The sequence below is a fragment of the Oenanthe melanoleuca genome, chromosome 4 (genome assembly GCF_029582105.1).
Source record: "Oenanthe melanoleuca isolate GR-GAL-2019-014 chromosome 4, OMel1.0, whole genome shotgun sequence".
Lineage (NCBI taxonomy): Eukaryota > Metazoa > Chordata > Aves > Passeriformes > Muscicapidae > Oenanthe > Oenanthe melanoleuca.
This window is the reverse complement of record NC_079337.1, coordinates 20764581-20780821: the sequence shown is the minus strand read 5'-3', so window position 1 is coordinate 20780821 and position 16241 is coordinate 20764581. Positions and strand designations below refer to the sequence as shown.

General features: G+C 41.8%; 1 protein-coding gene and 1 long non-coding RNA gene across 3 annotated transcripts in view; one reads left to right on the top strand and one right to left on the bottom strand.

The window, feature by feature from the left end:
* The window catches only part of LOC130252892 (uncharacterized), a 52603-nt gene extending 47604 nt beyond the window's left edge, over positions 1 to 4999 (bottom strand). Inside the window, exons 1-2 of the long non-coding RNA XR_008840460.1 lie at positions 4929 to 4999; positions 3535 to 3588 (exon numbers count right to left, since the gene is read on the bottom strand). This is a non-coding gene — a long non-coding RNA (uncharacterized LOC130252892). The remainder of the gene's footprint in view (positions 1 to 3534; positions 3589 to 4928) is intronic.
* Positions 4908 to 14331, top strand: LOC130252889 (alcohol dehydrogenase class-3). Of its 2 annotated transcripts, none has more exons than XM_056490948.1 (9): positions 4908 to 5149; positions 7793 to 7894; positions 8822 to 8963; positions 9585 to 9672; positions 10494 to 10713; positions 11227 to 11487; positions 12188 to 12323; positions 12951 to 13089; positions 14030 to 14331. In XM_056490948.1, exons 1-9 carry the CDS (start codon positions 5138 to 5140, stop codon positions 14052 to 14054), a joined length of 1125 nt encoding a protein of 374 aa, XP_056346923.1. In that variant the 5' UTR covers positions 4908 to 5137; the 3' UTR covers positions 14055 to 14331. The 2 variants fall into 2 exon arrangements, with proteins under 2 accessions (XP_056346923.1, XP_056346924.1); XM_056490949.1 differs by lacking the exon at positions 4908 to 5149 and adding an exon at positions 5713 to 5905.
* Positions 14332 to 16241: the final 1910 nt, after the last annotated feature.

Sequence of the window (16241 nt, the reverse complement as noted above, 5' to 3'; positions counted from 1 at the left end):
CCCCAAAGAACAGGACTGTCACTCCAAGATGGTTATCCTGCTAAACAGATCCTTCTTTCAGTGCTGAACATTGGACCCATAACACTACCATGCATTTTGACCTCTTCTGTGCAACACTTATCACATCCCACAGCCCTTTGAACTTCTGGAAACCCCTTAGCACAATCAATTATTACACAGAATATCATGAACACACAAATGAGTTATCAAAGGTAAACAAATCCCATCCTGTTTGCCAATTTTTAGTAACTTCTGCACATATCATTCTGCTATGACATAAAACTATAATTCTCCCAACTACTTTTTAAACATAAGACAATAAGAGTGCCGGTTAACACAAATACAATTCAATAAATATTAATTAATTGAGTTCTAGTACTTCCCTATTGAGAAAACTCCAAGAAGTTCCTTCCAATTAGTTTCCCTAATACTGCACATGCATCTGCTCAGTCTTGATTTTATACAAGTGACAAGTCTCAAAAGTATTTGTCTAACAAACATAAACACATAAATAAATGTGTGCAGGATTGGGACAAGACAATATTCCTTTTTGGAAAAAAAATTAAACCTAGATGAAAAAAAAAGTTCGATCACTATAAAAAAAATCTCTGCTTAAAGTAAATCGTAACTTGCACTTTACCAATTCTTTTGAACTGTTGTTACCTGAAAAATTGTGTAAACCCTTCTGAGAGCTGAAGAGCTCTCTACTACAGCAGGGCCACCTGGCGGTCACCTGTCCCTGCTCTCCAGGCATGCTGCCTTGGATCTCGGAGATCCTCCTGCCCCCTTAAGAACAATCACTAACTGAGCAGGACTTCAAATTTCTGCAGATAATTAGAGAGCTCCTCAAATTCTGCTTGATTCCTAAAACATCACTTGTTTCACAGTTGGCCAAATAATTACATTTGAAAGCAGACATTTATATATTTAAACCAGAACTAAATGCTGCCAAGTGCAAAAAAGGAGGTGACAGCACAACTCTTTCCCCACTTTCATCTTTCAAATTTCCCTTGCATAGTTATTTTAATATTAACATATTAAAATCAGCACATATTAGATCAGCTTTTTGTGTTTTATTTGATTTTCAAGGAATGCAGATACCTGATAATATTTAATTGCAAAACTCCCCAAATTACTGATTTCCGTGTCTGAAATATTAAACATCTTACAGCATCCCAGCTTCATGTGTCTCTACTGCAAAACTCTCATGGTCACTTTCACACTTACTTTGAGTATATCAGATTTGTTTTGAAAAGTTATTTTACTCTAGTATACTTAAGAATTATACTAGGATTAATTAGTGAAATTATTCTTAAAGTTTTTCCTTTGGAAACAACCATTTCTTGAATTACCTGATAATATTTAGATTTATATTTATGTTTACAAAATATTGTAGTTATCTAAGAATTATCCAAAGAAATACCAACCAGCTTTGAGTATTTTTGGGCATAGTCTCAAGCTGCCTCAGGGCAGGTTAAAGTTGGACATGGAGGAATTTCTTCACAGAAGTAGTGATTAAACATTGGAATGGATTCCCCAGGGAAGCAGTGGAGTCACCATCCCTGGAGGTGTCTAATGAAACACTCAGTGCCATGGTCTGGCCAACATGGTGGTGTTCAGTCAAAAGGTTGGACTCAATGATCTCAGAGGTCTTTTCCAACCTAAATGATTCTGTGATTCTAAATTAAAACAATTATGATTTTTTAAATGTTTCCATTTTTTAACCAGCTATACTCATATTTTATAAAAATTAATTGATGCTGATCTGTGGAATGACAAAAATTTCTAGCTGCTTGTTTTTTATGCTGCACAAATATTATCCTCCAGTACTTCACAGGAAAATGTAGAAAATTAAATCAGAATTCAACAGGATAGTTTTGAGAGCAATGTCCCACAAAAAGAGAGTTACACTCAAGCATCCACTGCTGGAACTAGTGCACAGGTTACCCCAGCACTAACAGGGTTGCTCTAATGAAATATTTCTATCAAAACTACTGGTTTTGTTTGGAAAATTTATAGCATTAATAGAAGGAAAATTACCTGTGGGTCAATCTAGGACCATATCTGCTTGGGGAAAATAAACCAGACAACATTTGTATTAATGCGTTTCAGTTTTGCCTCTGGGTAGACTTGCCAGTCTCCAGCCTCCCTGTGCCTTGCCAATCTGTTCACCAGTGTGTGAGGCTGCAGCCTGCATTTCCAGTGCCAAAGCAGCAGCTCCTCCTGCTGGAGGCACACAGCCAGCGTCTGCCACTGGCACTCAGACTGTCCCAGGATGGGCACCCTGGCAGATCACTCAAATCTTCATTCAGCCACTGCCTGCCAAGCTCACAAGTGATTTCTTGAAACACATCTTCTTGCATTTCAAAGTTATACTAAGGTACAGAAAAACCCTCACGAAAACTAATGCCTCTAGGGTTGGCATAATAGTACAGTTTTTTAAAAAAGGAAAAAAATGTGATGCAGATCCCTAGTTGTTTTGGACTTTCTCCCTACTTGGCACATGAAACAGAGCACATCAACCAAACAAGAACATGATTGCCAGGTCTTCCTCACACATGCTCAGAGTGCTTCCAAGCCCTCCTATTTTCCCAATCCAAATTCATGTTCCTGATTAACATGTAACAGTGTGTTGGGTTGATGTGGCCAGAAATGTGTATTCTGTCACCATCTGTTGAAGCCGGGTGGGGCAGTGATTCCTCATCTCCGTGGCACATATTATCTGCTAATGGGCCATCTTTAAACCAGCTGGGGCAATCATCTTTATCTTTTCCACACCCCATCCTCCCTCCAGGAAGATATCATCTGCTGCTGGCCCATTAAGTCCCACTGTGTGACTGATAAAATTACATCATCCCATGGGAGATGCTCCAGCCAGGGGGAGGAGCCAAGCCTTTCCTACCTAGATAAAAACTGAGATTTTGGACAGCAAGTTATCCATCTTTCCACTGGATTCCAGAGGAACACCAGACCTTTCCACATCATCCCTGGACCTTCAGAGGAAAGCTGCACCCTTCTACAGGAGCACTGCTTCAGCTGAACCACATCTGCCACTGCAGGAGGATGCAGCCACCATTTGATCAGATTCCTATCAACACCCTGACTGACAGAGTGTCAGGTTGTACTCTGACTCTGTCAGGGTTGGGATTGTTCTTTGTAATACTGTATTTCTATTTTAATTTTCCTAGTAAAGAACTGTTATTCCTAATTCCCCTATCTTTGCCTGAAAGTCACTTAATTTCAAAATTATAATAATAATTTGGAGGAGGGCGGTTTACATTCTCCATTTCAAAGAGAAGCTTCTGCCTTTATTGGCAGACACCTATCCTTCAAATCAGGACAAACAGATAGAACAACACCAAAGCCAAACAAATGTAAAATTCACAGCAGCAGTGGAAGTCTTCACCTACAGAACTTAAGTACATAAACCTGAAACATGTAACAAAGCCTAGATAGTTTATTCAAGAGCATGGCTGGTAACTTGATTTGATTGTATGGTGCTGAGAACAGAAAGAAAGTTGCAAAACCACTTACCCTGTCCAGGAGTTTCCAAAAGTACACAGCAACACTGGGGGCAGCCTCACAAAACTGCAAGGGAAGGAAAGATGAATAAATAAACAACCTCTTTCATCTCTGAAATTGGACAACAAGTGTTAAAAAAGTCTGATTTATGTACCTGTCCCTCTGTGCACCAGAATCAGTGCCTACAATGCTCAGAATTTCAAAGATACTAGAAAAACCAGAGCATCTGTGGAGTTCAGCTAAACATAAAATGCTTGAAGGCTTTTTGGAAGCACTGACGAGGGGTTGCTAAGAACATGAAATCTGCAGGAGAGGTTGGCAGAGCTGAGTTTCACAAGGAAATGGACAAGGCCTGAGTCGATTTCAACAACAAGGTGTATAATCTGTCTAGGACTCTCACTGGCCAAATTACCTTCCAGTTCTACGTCAGCTTTCATGAGCCTACAGATTTAGTTTCTCATTTTAGTTTTGTTATTAACTATTATGTTACTTTCATCTTATTTACTGAATGCCATAGTTGCTTATATCCTGTTATCAGTTTTCCCCATTCTGGTGCTGTTGTCTATCTGTAGTATTTGCTACGCTTTTGTTAGCATGTCACTGGAAAATAAAAATTCCCTTTCTTAGTGAGGCGGACTTCGTTATACCCTGCAATTCCTCAAGCACCATTACCCCTCATGGAAAATCCCAGCAGCTCTGGCAGAACTGCTCCCCTCACCTTACACAATCATGTCTGCAAACCTCACAAGAAGCCCTTCCTACCCTGCCTGAAGAAAAAAGGTTTTTCAGATGAAGCAACAGCATAAGCCAATGAATGATCCCATCTTGCAGCAGCAGCTCCTTTGCTTCAAAGGCTGCTGGATGGAATGTCAAGAAGCCTAGTCAAAACTTCCATCCTACTGCAGGTCCCTTCACCTACCCTGGCAGCGGGCTGACTTCACCCAGTCTGAAGTAGAGTCTTCACACTGCCACCCAGTAACGCCTCCACCACTGCAGTTTATGCAGCCAAGAACAGACTCAGGCACACAGGACATGCTCTGCAGACGTGGCTCAGACACAGTCCCTGTGTCCAGGTGTGACACAGGCGGTACCAAGCGCTCCCAGACCGGAGCCAGGCGGGATTCCCTCGCCTGGGGAAGGCAGGCACACCCTGCTCCTGCCGCAGGGAGCGGCGCAGGGGCGGCCCGTTAATTGGGAAGGAATCCGGGCAGGAATCTGGGCAGCCTGGCGTCGGCAGGAACAGCCCATCAGCCAGGACAGCGGGCCGATTCCCTCACAGGCACAGTAATGGACGGTAATGCCCACCTGCCGGCCGGACTAAAGGGGCCGAGTGGCAGACGCTGGCGCAGCCACAAACCCAGCCACGCCACAAGGCAACACCGCGGGCACCCTCAGGAAACACAGACCTAGGCCCGCACCGCTATCTGCGGGAAGAGAAGCGCCAAGCGGGGCTTGCGACTGACCCAGCACGCCTCCTCCCTGCCAGGGAAAGAGGCGAACTAGGGAGGAATGAGCCAGTTCCTCGGCCCGCCCCTGAGAGGGAGGCGGGGAGAGGGGCAGCGGCGGAGGAGGCGGGCTCCCCTTCCCCTTCCGCTGGCAGCCGTAGCCGTGCGCGATGGCGAGCGGGGTGAGCGTCTGCGTTCCGCGGCGGGAAGGTTGCCCGGGGGCGGGCGGAGGGTCCCGCACCGGGCAGGATGAGGCGGGCGAGCCCTCCCTGCCCTGCCCTCGCTGCCCGGGGCCGCGGCCGGGGTCGCCGTGGCCGCTCCTGCCCCAGCGCTGGCGAGAGCCGGGGCGCGGGGCTGTCCGGGCTTCTCCGCCCTCCTGCCCCACGCGTGTGAGGCGTGCGGCGGGGTCGGTGTCGCTGCTTAGGCGTGGGAAGCTCCCGTTGCGAGTATTTGCAGAATTGCGAAGGAAAACACGCGTGTGCTCGACCCCCGTGCGCGTCCTGTGGGTCTGAGGGCTGCGCTCCGGCCGCTCCCGGGTCGCGGCGGTGGAGGAACAAGCAAAGACCTTGAGCTTGCGTGGTTTTCTGTGGGCTTCGGGCCGGTGCGGCCGAATCGGCTGGAAAGAAGGGGTAAAACAAGACCCTGCCTGCTCGCTAAGCCATTGCGTGGCACGGTCGCCGCATTGCTGTAGGAGCAGCGCGATAGCCCAGACCTTCTGCCAATATTTCTCTGGGTTCTGCACAGGCGGTCAGTGCCCTGGCCCGAGCGGGCTCGGTGGCCGCGCCTGGCCGGACGCTGAAGCTGCTCCAGGCTGGCTCTGGGTTTGGAGCAGCTTCTGTCGCTGCCCAGAGCTCGGGTTCATCCCTGAGATACTGAGATAGCTGATCGTGTGCACAGCCACAAGCAACCCAACAGCTGCGTGCTCCAGAGCTAGCATGGTAATAGGGGAAATGAAGAACTGCTGGAAGTCGGTGTTTTGTTTTTTACTTCCAGTTGTTGGCTTCAAGATTTTCAGCAAAGCTATAAATAACAAGAGGGCAGAAAAAAGATGGAACTTTCCTGGTACCCACTCTTACTAGTCCTGGCCATAGTCCTTGTGGCTGTATGAACTGAGTCAGAAATTACCACTGAAAAATGTGCTTCCAGATGCATATTGTTAGTTTCAGATTATCAGAATTTATCCTGTAAGGAGACTTTTTTCCTCCTCTCTGTCTTTAATTTTGTGTTTAACTAAGCTGGTGGAAATCGAATTATAGGAATGCGCAGTCTCCCATGCAAGAGCAAGTGATGACTTAATGAGGGGAGGATGAGGGGATGGATTGAAAACCAGTAAATGATTTACTGAATGATGGCTCCTCTTGCACTTTGTGCTTTGAATTTAGATTTTTCTGGCAAAATCTTTGGTAGATTTAGAGATTGTGACAGATGGCTCACACTGTAATTCCACAGTTAGTTACTATGGCACATTCCATACATTTTTGTAATATTTGCCCTGGTATTAAAAAGCAGGATTAGAAGATTTCATGGTTCTAGTTAGGGGTTTCTAATTCAGACCCCTGCTAGCTGTTGGAATAGGTGTGGTTTTCTGTTACAAAGCTTATGAGTGTAGTATTTATCCAATTTAAGCCAAGTATCTAAGTTTTGTTATTACAGGTACAATGATAGCTGATAGATAAGTATCTTAACAGGCTCTGGCAAAGCCTAGTACTGTTTATTGTACAACAGAAATACTACAGAAAGGCATGGACTAGCTTTTTTTTCCTAATCACAGGTGATGAATCAGACTTGGCAAGCTCAAAAGGTGGTCTTGGCACTGTTATTTCTTCCAGCAAGTGAAATTTCAAAAAGGCTGAGTGACTGCATTTCTGGTCTTGGGAATTTACATTAATCCTCTTTTTTTCAAGCATTCCATGGGAACACCACAGCTATTTTGAAAATGTCATGCTCTTCTATTGGTTTATATTTCTAATAGCAATGGCTTAGACCTTGTCATCTTCATGAAATCGACCTCTAAGGGTTATCCAGGTGCTTATCCTGAAGCTGCTCTAGAGTGTATGGCTATAATGCCTGCTGGTTTTCTCAGTCAGTTGTTGTCTGTACCTGTTAACAGGGTTTACAGATCTAGAAATCCTGCTCTTTCATCCAGGCTCTGCATGGTTGGGATTGAACCCTGAGATGTTTAGATGTGGTTGCAGAGCAGGATTTGTCATGGCCCTGAGAGCAGTGAATGAAGATTTGCTAACAGTGATCCCTGTGGCCACTGCAGAGGTGCTAGAGCCCTATAGCAAAGTCTCTCTGGTCCCTCTGCATCACTGGGGGGCTTTGCGTGTCAGCTGCACACATGCATCTTCTTGCCAGAATCCTACCTGGAAACCACCTTGATAAGGAACAGAAAATTCACTCTTGATATGGGTCTCCACAGCTTTCCGTCTGAACTTTCCAACTTCAAACACTGTGTTTAATGAACATATCTGAAATGAATGGCAGTCTTTGATTTTAAAACCATTTTTATTATGCAGCCTTTCTATTCATGTTGCTCACTTCACTGCAGTGTGTCTTCCCAGACTTATTATATTTTTTGCTCAGTAAGAGAATGACATCCAAATTTCAGATCTTGGCTTACTCATTACTGTTTAGCTTTCTGAAAGCAAAATGTGGGGCAATTAAACCTTTGTGTTGAAATTATGAATTTCAGATCTGGGATTCTTTCCAAAAGCCAGCAGTGCTGCTTTTATTTTCTCACTTGGTTGAACAAGAATTATTTTAAATGAATCATACAACAGATGTCCTCTTTTTTTTTTTTTCTTGTTGTTCTTGTCTTTTAGGTCATTAAATGCAAGGCTGCTGTTGCCTGGGAGGCAGGTAAGCCTCTCTCTATTGAGGAAGTGGAGGTTGCTCCACCAAAAGCCCATGAAGTTCGCATCAAGGTAATTACATCAATTTTTCTCTCTCTGTTTTCTGTTTTAGGAGACTGAGCATTAAAGATGAATAGTTTGTTTGTCAACAGAAGAAATGTTGAATAGATATCATTAGTTCATTAGTATCTCAGCTGGCTTAACAGAGAAGAAAATGACAGTATTTAGATCTTTTGTTTATGAAAAACACTTTTAATTTTTAGTGGTCTCACTTCACAGTGTGGTCTGAGGATAATGGGTAATCTTGAGGATCAATTCCAGTTGTTACAGACTAAGTTCCTTCAGAATGTCTGAACTGGGAACATCTTTATCTTGTTTGAAGGACTGCAGTTAGTCATTTGTGGCAGCTGTGTAACATGCAGGGTTTTACTTCAGTCAGGCCATAAGTTACTGGCTGCTGAGCTGGATTTGGTATCTTTGATTCCCTACACTCAAGTTTCTGATTTCATCACGACTTTCCAGAAGCTTATATCTGCCAAAAAGTATATAATAATGTGAAATTTATTTCTGTGGAAAAGATTTCTGCATGGTGCTGGAGACTTAAGCTGGATTTATGCAGTACTGAGAGTTCTGCATGGTCTCTCTCGTAATTTTACCTCTGAGTCTTAACTTGTTTCGATTCTGAGATGCTAAACTACTTTGAGATTACTTGGAGCACTGATTTCTAGGTATAGGAAAAAACATGTCATCTTTTACCTCTTTTCAGTGTCACATTTGGTTGATGGAAATTATAAAAATGTACTATCATGACTTGGCTTTTTCAAAGTGAGAAAAACTGCCTTGCCAGGAATTGAAAGTATATTGCCCACATCCCAAATGCTGCCAGAACTTTGACCTAGCAATTGTTCTGAATTCCTGACCAAAGGGGAATTATTTAGATCTGTGCTACTATTCTGTTCTTCAACTTCAAGGTGTCTCAGATTATATATTTCTTCACAGATAGTTGCCACTGCTGTCTGTCACACTGATGCCTATACTCTGAGTGGTGCTGATCCTGAAGGATGTTTCCCTGTGATCCTGGGACATGAAGGAGCAGGAATTGTAGAGAGTGTTGGCGAAGGAGTAACAAAAGTAAAGAAGGGTAAGAAAATACCTTACAAGTTTTCTGCCTTTCTTGAAAGTGTTACTTTATTTGAAGACCCACTGTCAAGTTGGGTCACTGAAATGCCATATTGCAGGAATTAATACAATATTTTATTTTGGGGTGTGTTTCTGTAGTCTGTGAGACACAACACTAATGTATTCAATGAGCTCTTGATTTAAAGCTTGAAAGAGCCCAGAATAGCTTTTTTTTTTTTTTTTTTTTTTTTTACTTGAAATCATATCAATGTATAGTTAGAAAACAGTTGGGGGTTTATTACTTTTTCAAATTATAATTTTTATCTGTTGGTGTAATTAAAAGGCTTAAAGTGTTTAGTCATATTGTTCACTGTGATTTGGGGTTGTTTTGTTTTACAGTAACATTGCTACTTGTTCTGGAATGATGAATTTCAGATGGGCTGTCTGCTCAGCCAAGATAAAAGTGATTTATCTAGCCCTCTATAATGCCACCATATACCATACACAGCTTTTAGTATGCAAGGGTTTTAAGTGAACTCAAGCTCACAGAAAAACATGGAGAATCGAGTAACTTCATTTTTGGTTTTTTTCAGAATGCCTTGCTTGACTCAATAACTAGACACAGAATATCTTTTTTTCTTAGGGGACACTGTTATCCCTCTATACATCCCTCAGTGTGGAGAGTGCAAGTTCTGTAAGAATCCCAAAACAAACCTGTGCCAGAAGATAAGGTCTGTATGACTTTGACACACTCTATAGTATTTGTTCAAAGTATACCTGCTGTAGTTAGCAAAAGTAATTGACAGGAGTTTTCTTTGAAGAATAAATCTGTTGATGCATCATTTAATGACTTGGAAAGTTGGTGTTTCAGGGGTCACTTATACAATTTTTTTCCACTCTTCCTTTAAATTTGTATTCTTCCCTTAAATATAACTCTATTCTTTTCAGTTACTAGCCAAGTTACAGTTACAACTATAACTCTTTTCATGTATGTGAAGGTGCAAACTAGTACCTTGTGTCCACACGCTGGAAAACATAAATACTCTGACTCCATATTAATCCATACTTAGGGGAAGAACTTCAGGGAAATTTGCTCTTGGGAGTGAACACCAATGCTTTCAAGAAAAAATAATACAGAAAGCTCTTTTTTTTGCTTAATACCTGCTTCCCAGATAAATTTGCAGCTCCTGTTCTGAAAAAAATTCTCTCAAACTCAGAAGAAAACCCAGTGACATAACTGACAGGTGTTATTCAAGGGGAGGTTACTGAAGGAGCCACCACCAGCATGGTGGTGTGGTACCGTGGCACCAAAAATTAGCATTGGTAACTAAGAAGGTCAGCATTTCTTTCAGTTTTTCCTTGGAGGAAAATTAACTGCATGAAGTTTTAGGAATTTGGCATCTCACTTCGGTGAACTCCTAGGTTTATTGAAATGGTCAAAATATAAAGGTGCAAGTATGTAGCTGCCTCTCTGTGCTGCTTCGTGGATTCTGTCTGGTGAGAATATTTGCTGCTTAAAATGCTGACTGCACTCTCCTGTCTTTGCCTCAAGAATTACTCAAGGGAAAGGAGTCATGCCTGATGGTACCAGCAGATTCACCTGCAAGGGAAAGCAGATTTACCACTTCATGGGGACCAGCACCTTCTCTGAGTACACCGTGGTGGCTGATATCTCGGTAGCCAAGATAGACGCTGCAGCACCTCTGGATAGAGTGTGCCTGCTGGGCTGTGGCATCTCCACGGGCTATGGGGCTGCTGTCAACACTGCTAAGGTAAAGGCTGGGCTTGTGGCACACATAGCTTAGTGACTATATTAGGACTGTAAATGTCATGTACCAAATCTGTGTTTCTTCTTCCTCTTCAACTGATGAAGTTTAGCTAAGAATTTCCAACTTCCCTATACAAGGCCAGATCAGTTTAGAAGAACCCGTAGCCTTTTGGAGGAAATTCAGGTGGAGTATTCTGCATCCCTTTTGATAGCAGCTATATATCAGTTACTTTTCCAGTTCATGTTCATCTTGCTGCAAGTCATTCTGATAGTCTGAAGCTCAGGGTGAGACAGGTGGTAGGTGAGTGGGCATGAGTCTTTGGGCAAAAGAAAAAGCTTAGTACCTAAAGTGCTTTTTGGAGTATATTTCTATATACTTCCCTTTATCTAGTAAATCTCATAGCCATATGTGTTTGCTTCTGTTTTTCCCTTTATTACAGCTCCTTAATTTACATTTCCTCTTCCTGTGGAAGGATGAATTTTTTTCTGCTGCTCATGACTCCTTTCTTATTCCTAGGTGGAGCCTGGCTCTACATGTGCCGTGTTTGGCTTGGGAGGAGTTGGGCTGGCGGTTATTATGGGCTGCAAAGTAGCAGGAGCATCCCGGATCATTGGCATCGACATTAACAAGGATAAGTATGCCAAAGCCAAAGAGTTTGGAGCTACTGAGTGCATTAGCCCCCACGACTCCAAGAAGCCCATCCAGGAGGTTTTGGCTGAGATGACTGATGGTGGTGTGGACTACTCATTTGAGTGCATCGGAAATGTCGGAGTCATGGTGAGTGCTTGACCAACAGGAGCATGTACAGGGAGGGACCAGTTCAGCTAAACAGCAAGATCAGCTGCTTTCTTAAAACATGCCAGACTCGCTAATTTTTTTTTTTAATGGTAATGATAACTGCTGTGACTAAAAAGCACAATTTACACTCAATCCTAATTATGTAATAAAAGCAGCTCCTACTTCTTGGGTTGAAAATGGCACTTACAAATGTTTTTTCCTTAATCAGACTTTTTTGCAATCCTGAATTTCTGTGCTGACATTAACAAAACTTACATAAAATATATTGTGCAATGAACAATAAAATCTCAAGGATCACTCAGTATTTCCCTAATTTCTCAAGTAATTAATTTCACCTTTGAAAATGCAGAACTATTACTAAATGTAAGGCTAGGTTTTAATGAACTACAGTAGCATTCCTAACTGTTAATAATACAGTCTGTCATTATAGTTTATTCTGACTTTCAGTGGGAGTTCAGACTTCTTTGAAAGCTAGATAGGATATAAAAAGTGTAAAGTGAACCTTTAACAGTATAAGGTAATCTGAACCAGTGGAAAATAAAATGTAATTTTCAGTGTATTTATTGTTCCTTGAATGCTGATGTGGTGATTCATGAACTGGGGGAAATGAAGTGCTGCCAGTCCAGGCAGCATAACCCTTAGCAATAAACACTCTGCTTTATCCTGTCTGTCCATCAAGAGGGCTGCCTTGGAAGCCTGCCACAAAGGCTGGGGAGTCAGTGTGATAATCGGAGTGGCTGCTGCTGGCCAGGAGATCTCCACACGGCCATTCCAGCTCGTAACTGGGCGGACATGGAAAGGGACTGCGTTTGGAGGTAACTCTCTCTTGCTATGGGGATAAAAATAACTTACTCTGGGCTACAGCTGGAAAGAACACACCCTCTTGGTTTTGCTTGTGCAAGAAATGTACTATTCATAAATGCTATGTTGGCTTTTAAGATAGACTCTTAAAATCCTACAGACAGGGTACAGATTAACACATTGGTATGATATCTAACATATTTTGAAGAGAGAATATATCTATATGCTATTAGTACTAAAGGAGTGGGATAGGGAGACTGCTTTATCACCAAGTGAAGATGTGGTTCAGTTTGGTCTAGTTAAAGGATCTGGTCTTTGGGGAGATGGGAAGTGACATCAGTATATTTGTGTTGCTTAACCACTAAGAAAATTGCGGGGCAAACATTACAATATGCTATAAAAACCTTTAAAATAAAAAGGGAACAAGTGCTTGATATACATTTTTGCTGTCAACTCAAAACCCCATTGAGTTTTTTTGGGAATTCAGTAATTGCTGTAGTAGGAAGTATTCAGACTTTACATATCACTTGTCTCTGTCCCTTTTCATATTGATCATACAAGTGTCTGTGTAAGGGCTGTGTTTTTAATTTTCTATGATGGGTGGAAAAGGAAAAAAACAAGGTATATTATCCTTCTTTCAGGCTGGAAGAGTGTAGAAAGTGTACCGAAACTGGTGACTGAATACATGTCCAAAAAGATCAAGGTTGATGAATTTGTGACTCACATGCTGCCTTTTGACAAAATTAATGAGGCTTTTGAGCAGATGCATTCGGGAAAAAGGTAATGTTCACAACATTGAAAGGTACACAAGACACTTCTTGACCAGACACTGTCAAAGTACATGTTCCCTGCCCACTGTCATGTTTTAAACAGGGAAGCTAAAGGGTGGCATACATCACATGCATTCTGATTTAAACACACTTCTCTGAACTTCCAGGCATGTGCCAAAACCCAGGCACACAGTAAAAAGCAAGAAACAGAGAAATACCCACAGATGTAAAGCTGATAAAAGGGGACAGGTCAGTCTCAGGCTTTCACCATTGCTAAAACATTCTTCCTTATAAAAATGAATGTAAAGAAACTGAAGATTTCATATTCAGTAATATTTAGGTCCCTCTGCAGATAGACAAATAGTTACGAGCATTATCTCCAGAAACCAGCATGGTCTTTGTATTTGATCTCAATTGATATAAATTCATTGTATATAACTTTGGAGAAAGTACTAGCTCTATCTGCTTTAGCTTATATGGATTCTGTTTTGGATAAATCAGTTGACTGTATTTGTTACAGTTGGAAACACTGCATTTATGCAAATTTCATGCAGCAGTTGATCCCCGCCCCAGATATAAACTTCAGTATAATTTCCGTGCTTTATTCATACATGAGTATGTCCGAGGAAACTAATAATGAAAGCTACCTAGCATTTTCCAAACAGACAAAAGGGAGAATGCCTGTAAATATTACTGCTCCTGCTCAATCTTCAAGCTGACACCTAGTTTGAAAAAGTGTTCATTTAGAGTTTATTTTACTGGAGGAAAGAAAAAAATACCCCTGAAGGTAACAAGGATTATCCTGGATTTTTAATAAATATTATAGGCATAAGCATGACTTCATTCTTACAAAAGACAGAAGTTAAAACGTGTCTCAGCAATGAAGGGGAGGGGAGAGATGGGGAGAAAATTGCCTTCTTGGTAATTTTTTTTTTCTTTTTCATTTTAAGCATTCGAACTGTGCTAAAATTTTAGAGCCAAATGTGGACCTTCTAATTGGCCAGCACCATGCTAACTGCCTTTGTATAATGGAATTTTTGATAGAAGATAGAATCAAGCAACTGAAAACTCACTGGGACTAAGAAGGCTATGTATTTTAGGGTGAGCATCCTGGGTATTAAATAATAATACATTGTTAACTACTGAATAGCATAACAGAATTAGTCCAGGTTATGGAACTTCTGTTTCTCTACTCATTCTTCAAATTCAATAGTGACTAACTCAATCTACTTAATAAAAGCTTATTTCTAAACCCAGTGTTGGAATTATTTAGCATTAAGAGTGACTGTGATTGCTATGTCTTGTTTTTCTTTAGTGATGTTACAGTGTCTATGTGACAGAGGAAGAGTGTTCTGTGGAGTCTACAGCAAATGATGTGGGATTTGCTGCACAAGGCAGAGCTAAGCACTGGGATGAGAAGCAGCATGCATTTGCTGCAACTGTGCTGAGAGAGGGGCCAGAACTTGTCAAGGTTCTGAGGCTATTCTAGGACTACAGTGGATTGTAGCATCCACTCAACCTTGAAGCCAAATGTAGAGCAGAGACTTTGGTGTCCAGGGCTACCCATGTTCACTGGGGTTGTCCATGTTCTGCCTTATTTCTCACTGGTCTCTTTGGCAGGCCTCTTGTAAAGATCATGGCACAAACTCCTCTAGTCACACTCTACTAGTGTCCTCCAAGGATTCAGTAGGACAATTGTCCCATTTCCTCAACCTACTGGCAAATGAAGCAAACTTTGCAGTCAACACTGCAGAAACAAACAGTGTGAGATTCTTACCTCTAGTCAGAAACCTGATCATGCCATTGAAGCAGAAAATGCTACTATTAGAGCAAGTTTGTTCTTGAGGGCTGCAGGGGAACAGGCAAGAGTATTGTCTGATGATGACTTCAGCATTTTCTGGGATTTTTTTGTTGGAGGGGGAGGGTTTAAGTCTCAGTTGTGGAATTGCAGGTTTTCTTAACTAGGTGAAGTAATCTGACTGGATAAGGTTCTTTTGTATTGAAATCTGGAATCAGTGCCTCACATCCAGAAAAACACAGAGAAATAGCAGAAAACAGACTGCAAAGCAGAGGCAGAAAGCCCAGCCAGTTAAAAAAAGTTAGATACATAGAAACTCAGTGTTTTTCAAGGAACCAAGGATACTGATTAAGTGAGAAGCTTAATGTTAAGAACACTGGTGAAAACAACTTCTAACAGAGAACACTGAATGCAAACAGTAATCTTATTAGAAGAAATTCCCCCTTATCACCACAAATTACTCCAAGCCACTGCTGTACAACTGGACAATTACATCTTTTCCATCTCATTAAAAAATATCCCCTACAGCATTCTGAAATGAGCTGCATTTCTACTTCATTTCAGACAGTAAAGAACAAATATGAATGTCATTAGAACTCAATTTTGAGCATTAGGAGGAAATAACAATTGAATTTGGACCAAGAAAGTGAGCCCTTTAGCCCAGCAATGAGGTGGTTCTCAGTACCCTGTAGCTCCAGGCTGAACATCAGAAAATTCAGTACAAAACTTGCTTTTAAGCTGTTCCAGTGACAGTACTCCATAATTACAAGATGGTATCAATATAATACTAGGGAACCTGGCAAATCAACCCCCAGCTGGATCTGACAGAATTAAAATACTTACACTGGAACAGCTGTTCCTCTATGCTGCACAGACTAGATCAAGACCAAAATCTGCATTACATTATTACTTCAGAGAATCTCCATCTCAGAGTGTTTGTGGGAAGCCAGTCTGTCATACCAACAACAAAGAAACATAGTGATACCAGAGCACTTGGGTCCAAGACTTGCAGCTTCTTCCCAGCCTCAGGAATTGATGATCCAGCCACTACTTTTGTCGTGCAAAGCTTTTGAGTGAATGAAGTATGTTTGAAATAGGATTTAAGTTGTTCAGCAAACAAAGAGACTCAAAAACAAGAGCTTCTACCCAATTTTTGGGATCAGGGTGCTGTATTGAACTGCACCATCCTGAGAATGGTAAGAACTTCAGTGGACAAAAACTTTCCTGTACTCTGCTGGCTGTCATGTAAAACATGCAGGCTGGCCACTCTCCTCCTATCGTCACTCGTATTCAACACCATCTACTCTACAAACCTTCTTTCCTTAAATATTCAAGTCAAGTTGCAGAAACAGCATGAAGAATTT

Bases quoted from the DNA above. Each gene is read 5' to 3' on its own strand.
- LOC130252889 (XM_056490948.1), top strand. The intron at 8,964-9,584 runs GTAAGAAAATAC...TTTTTTTCTTAG, and splicing joins AGTAACAAAAGTAAAGAAGG to GGGACACTGTTATCCCTCTA. The intron at 10,714-11,226 runs GTAAAGGCTGGG...TCTTATTCCTAG, and splicing joins CTGCTGTCAACACTGCTAAG to GTGGAGCCTGGCTCTACATG.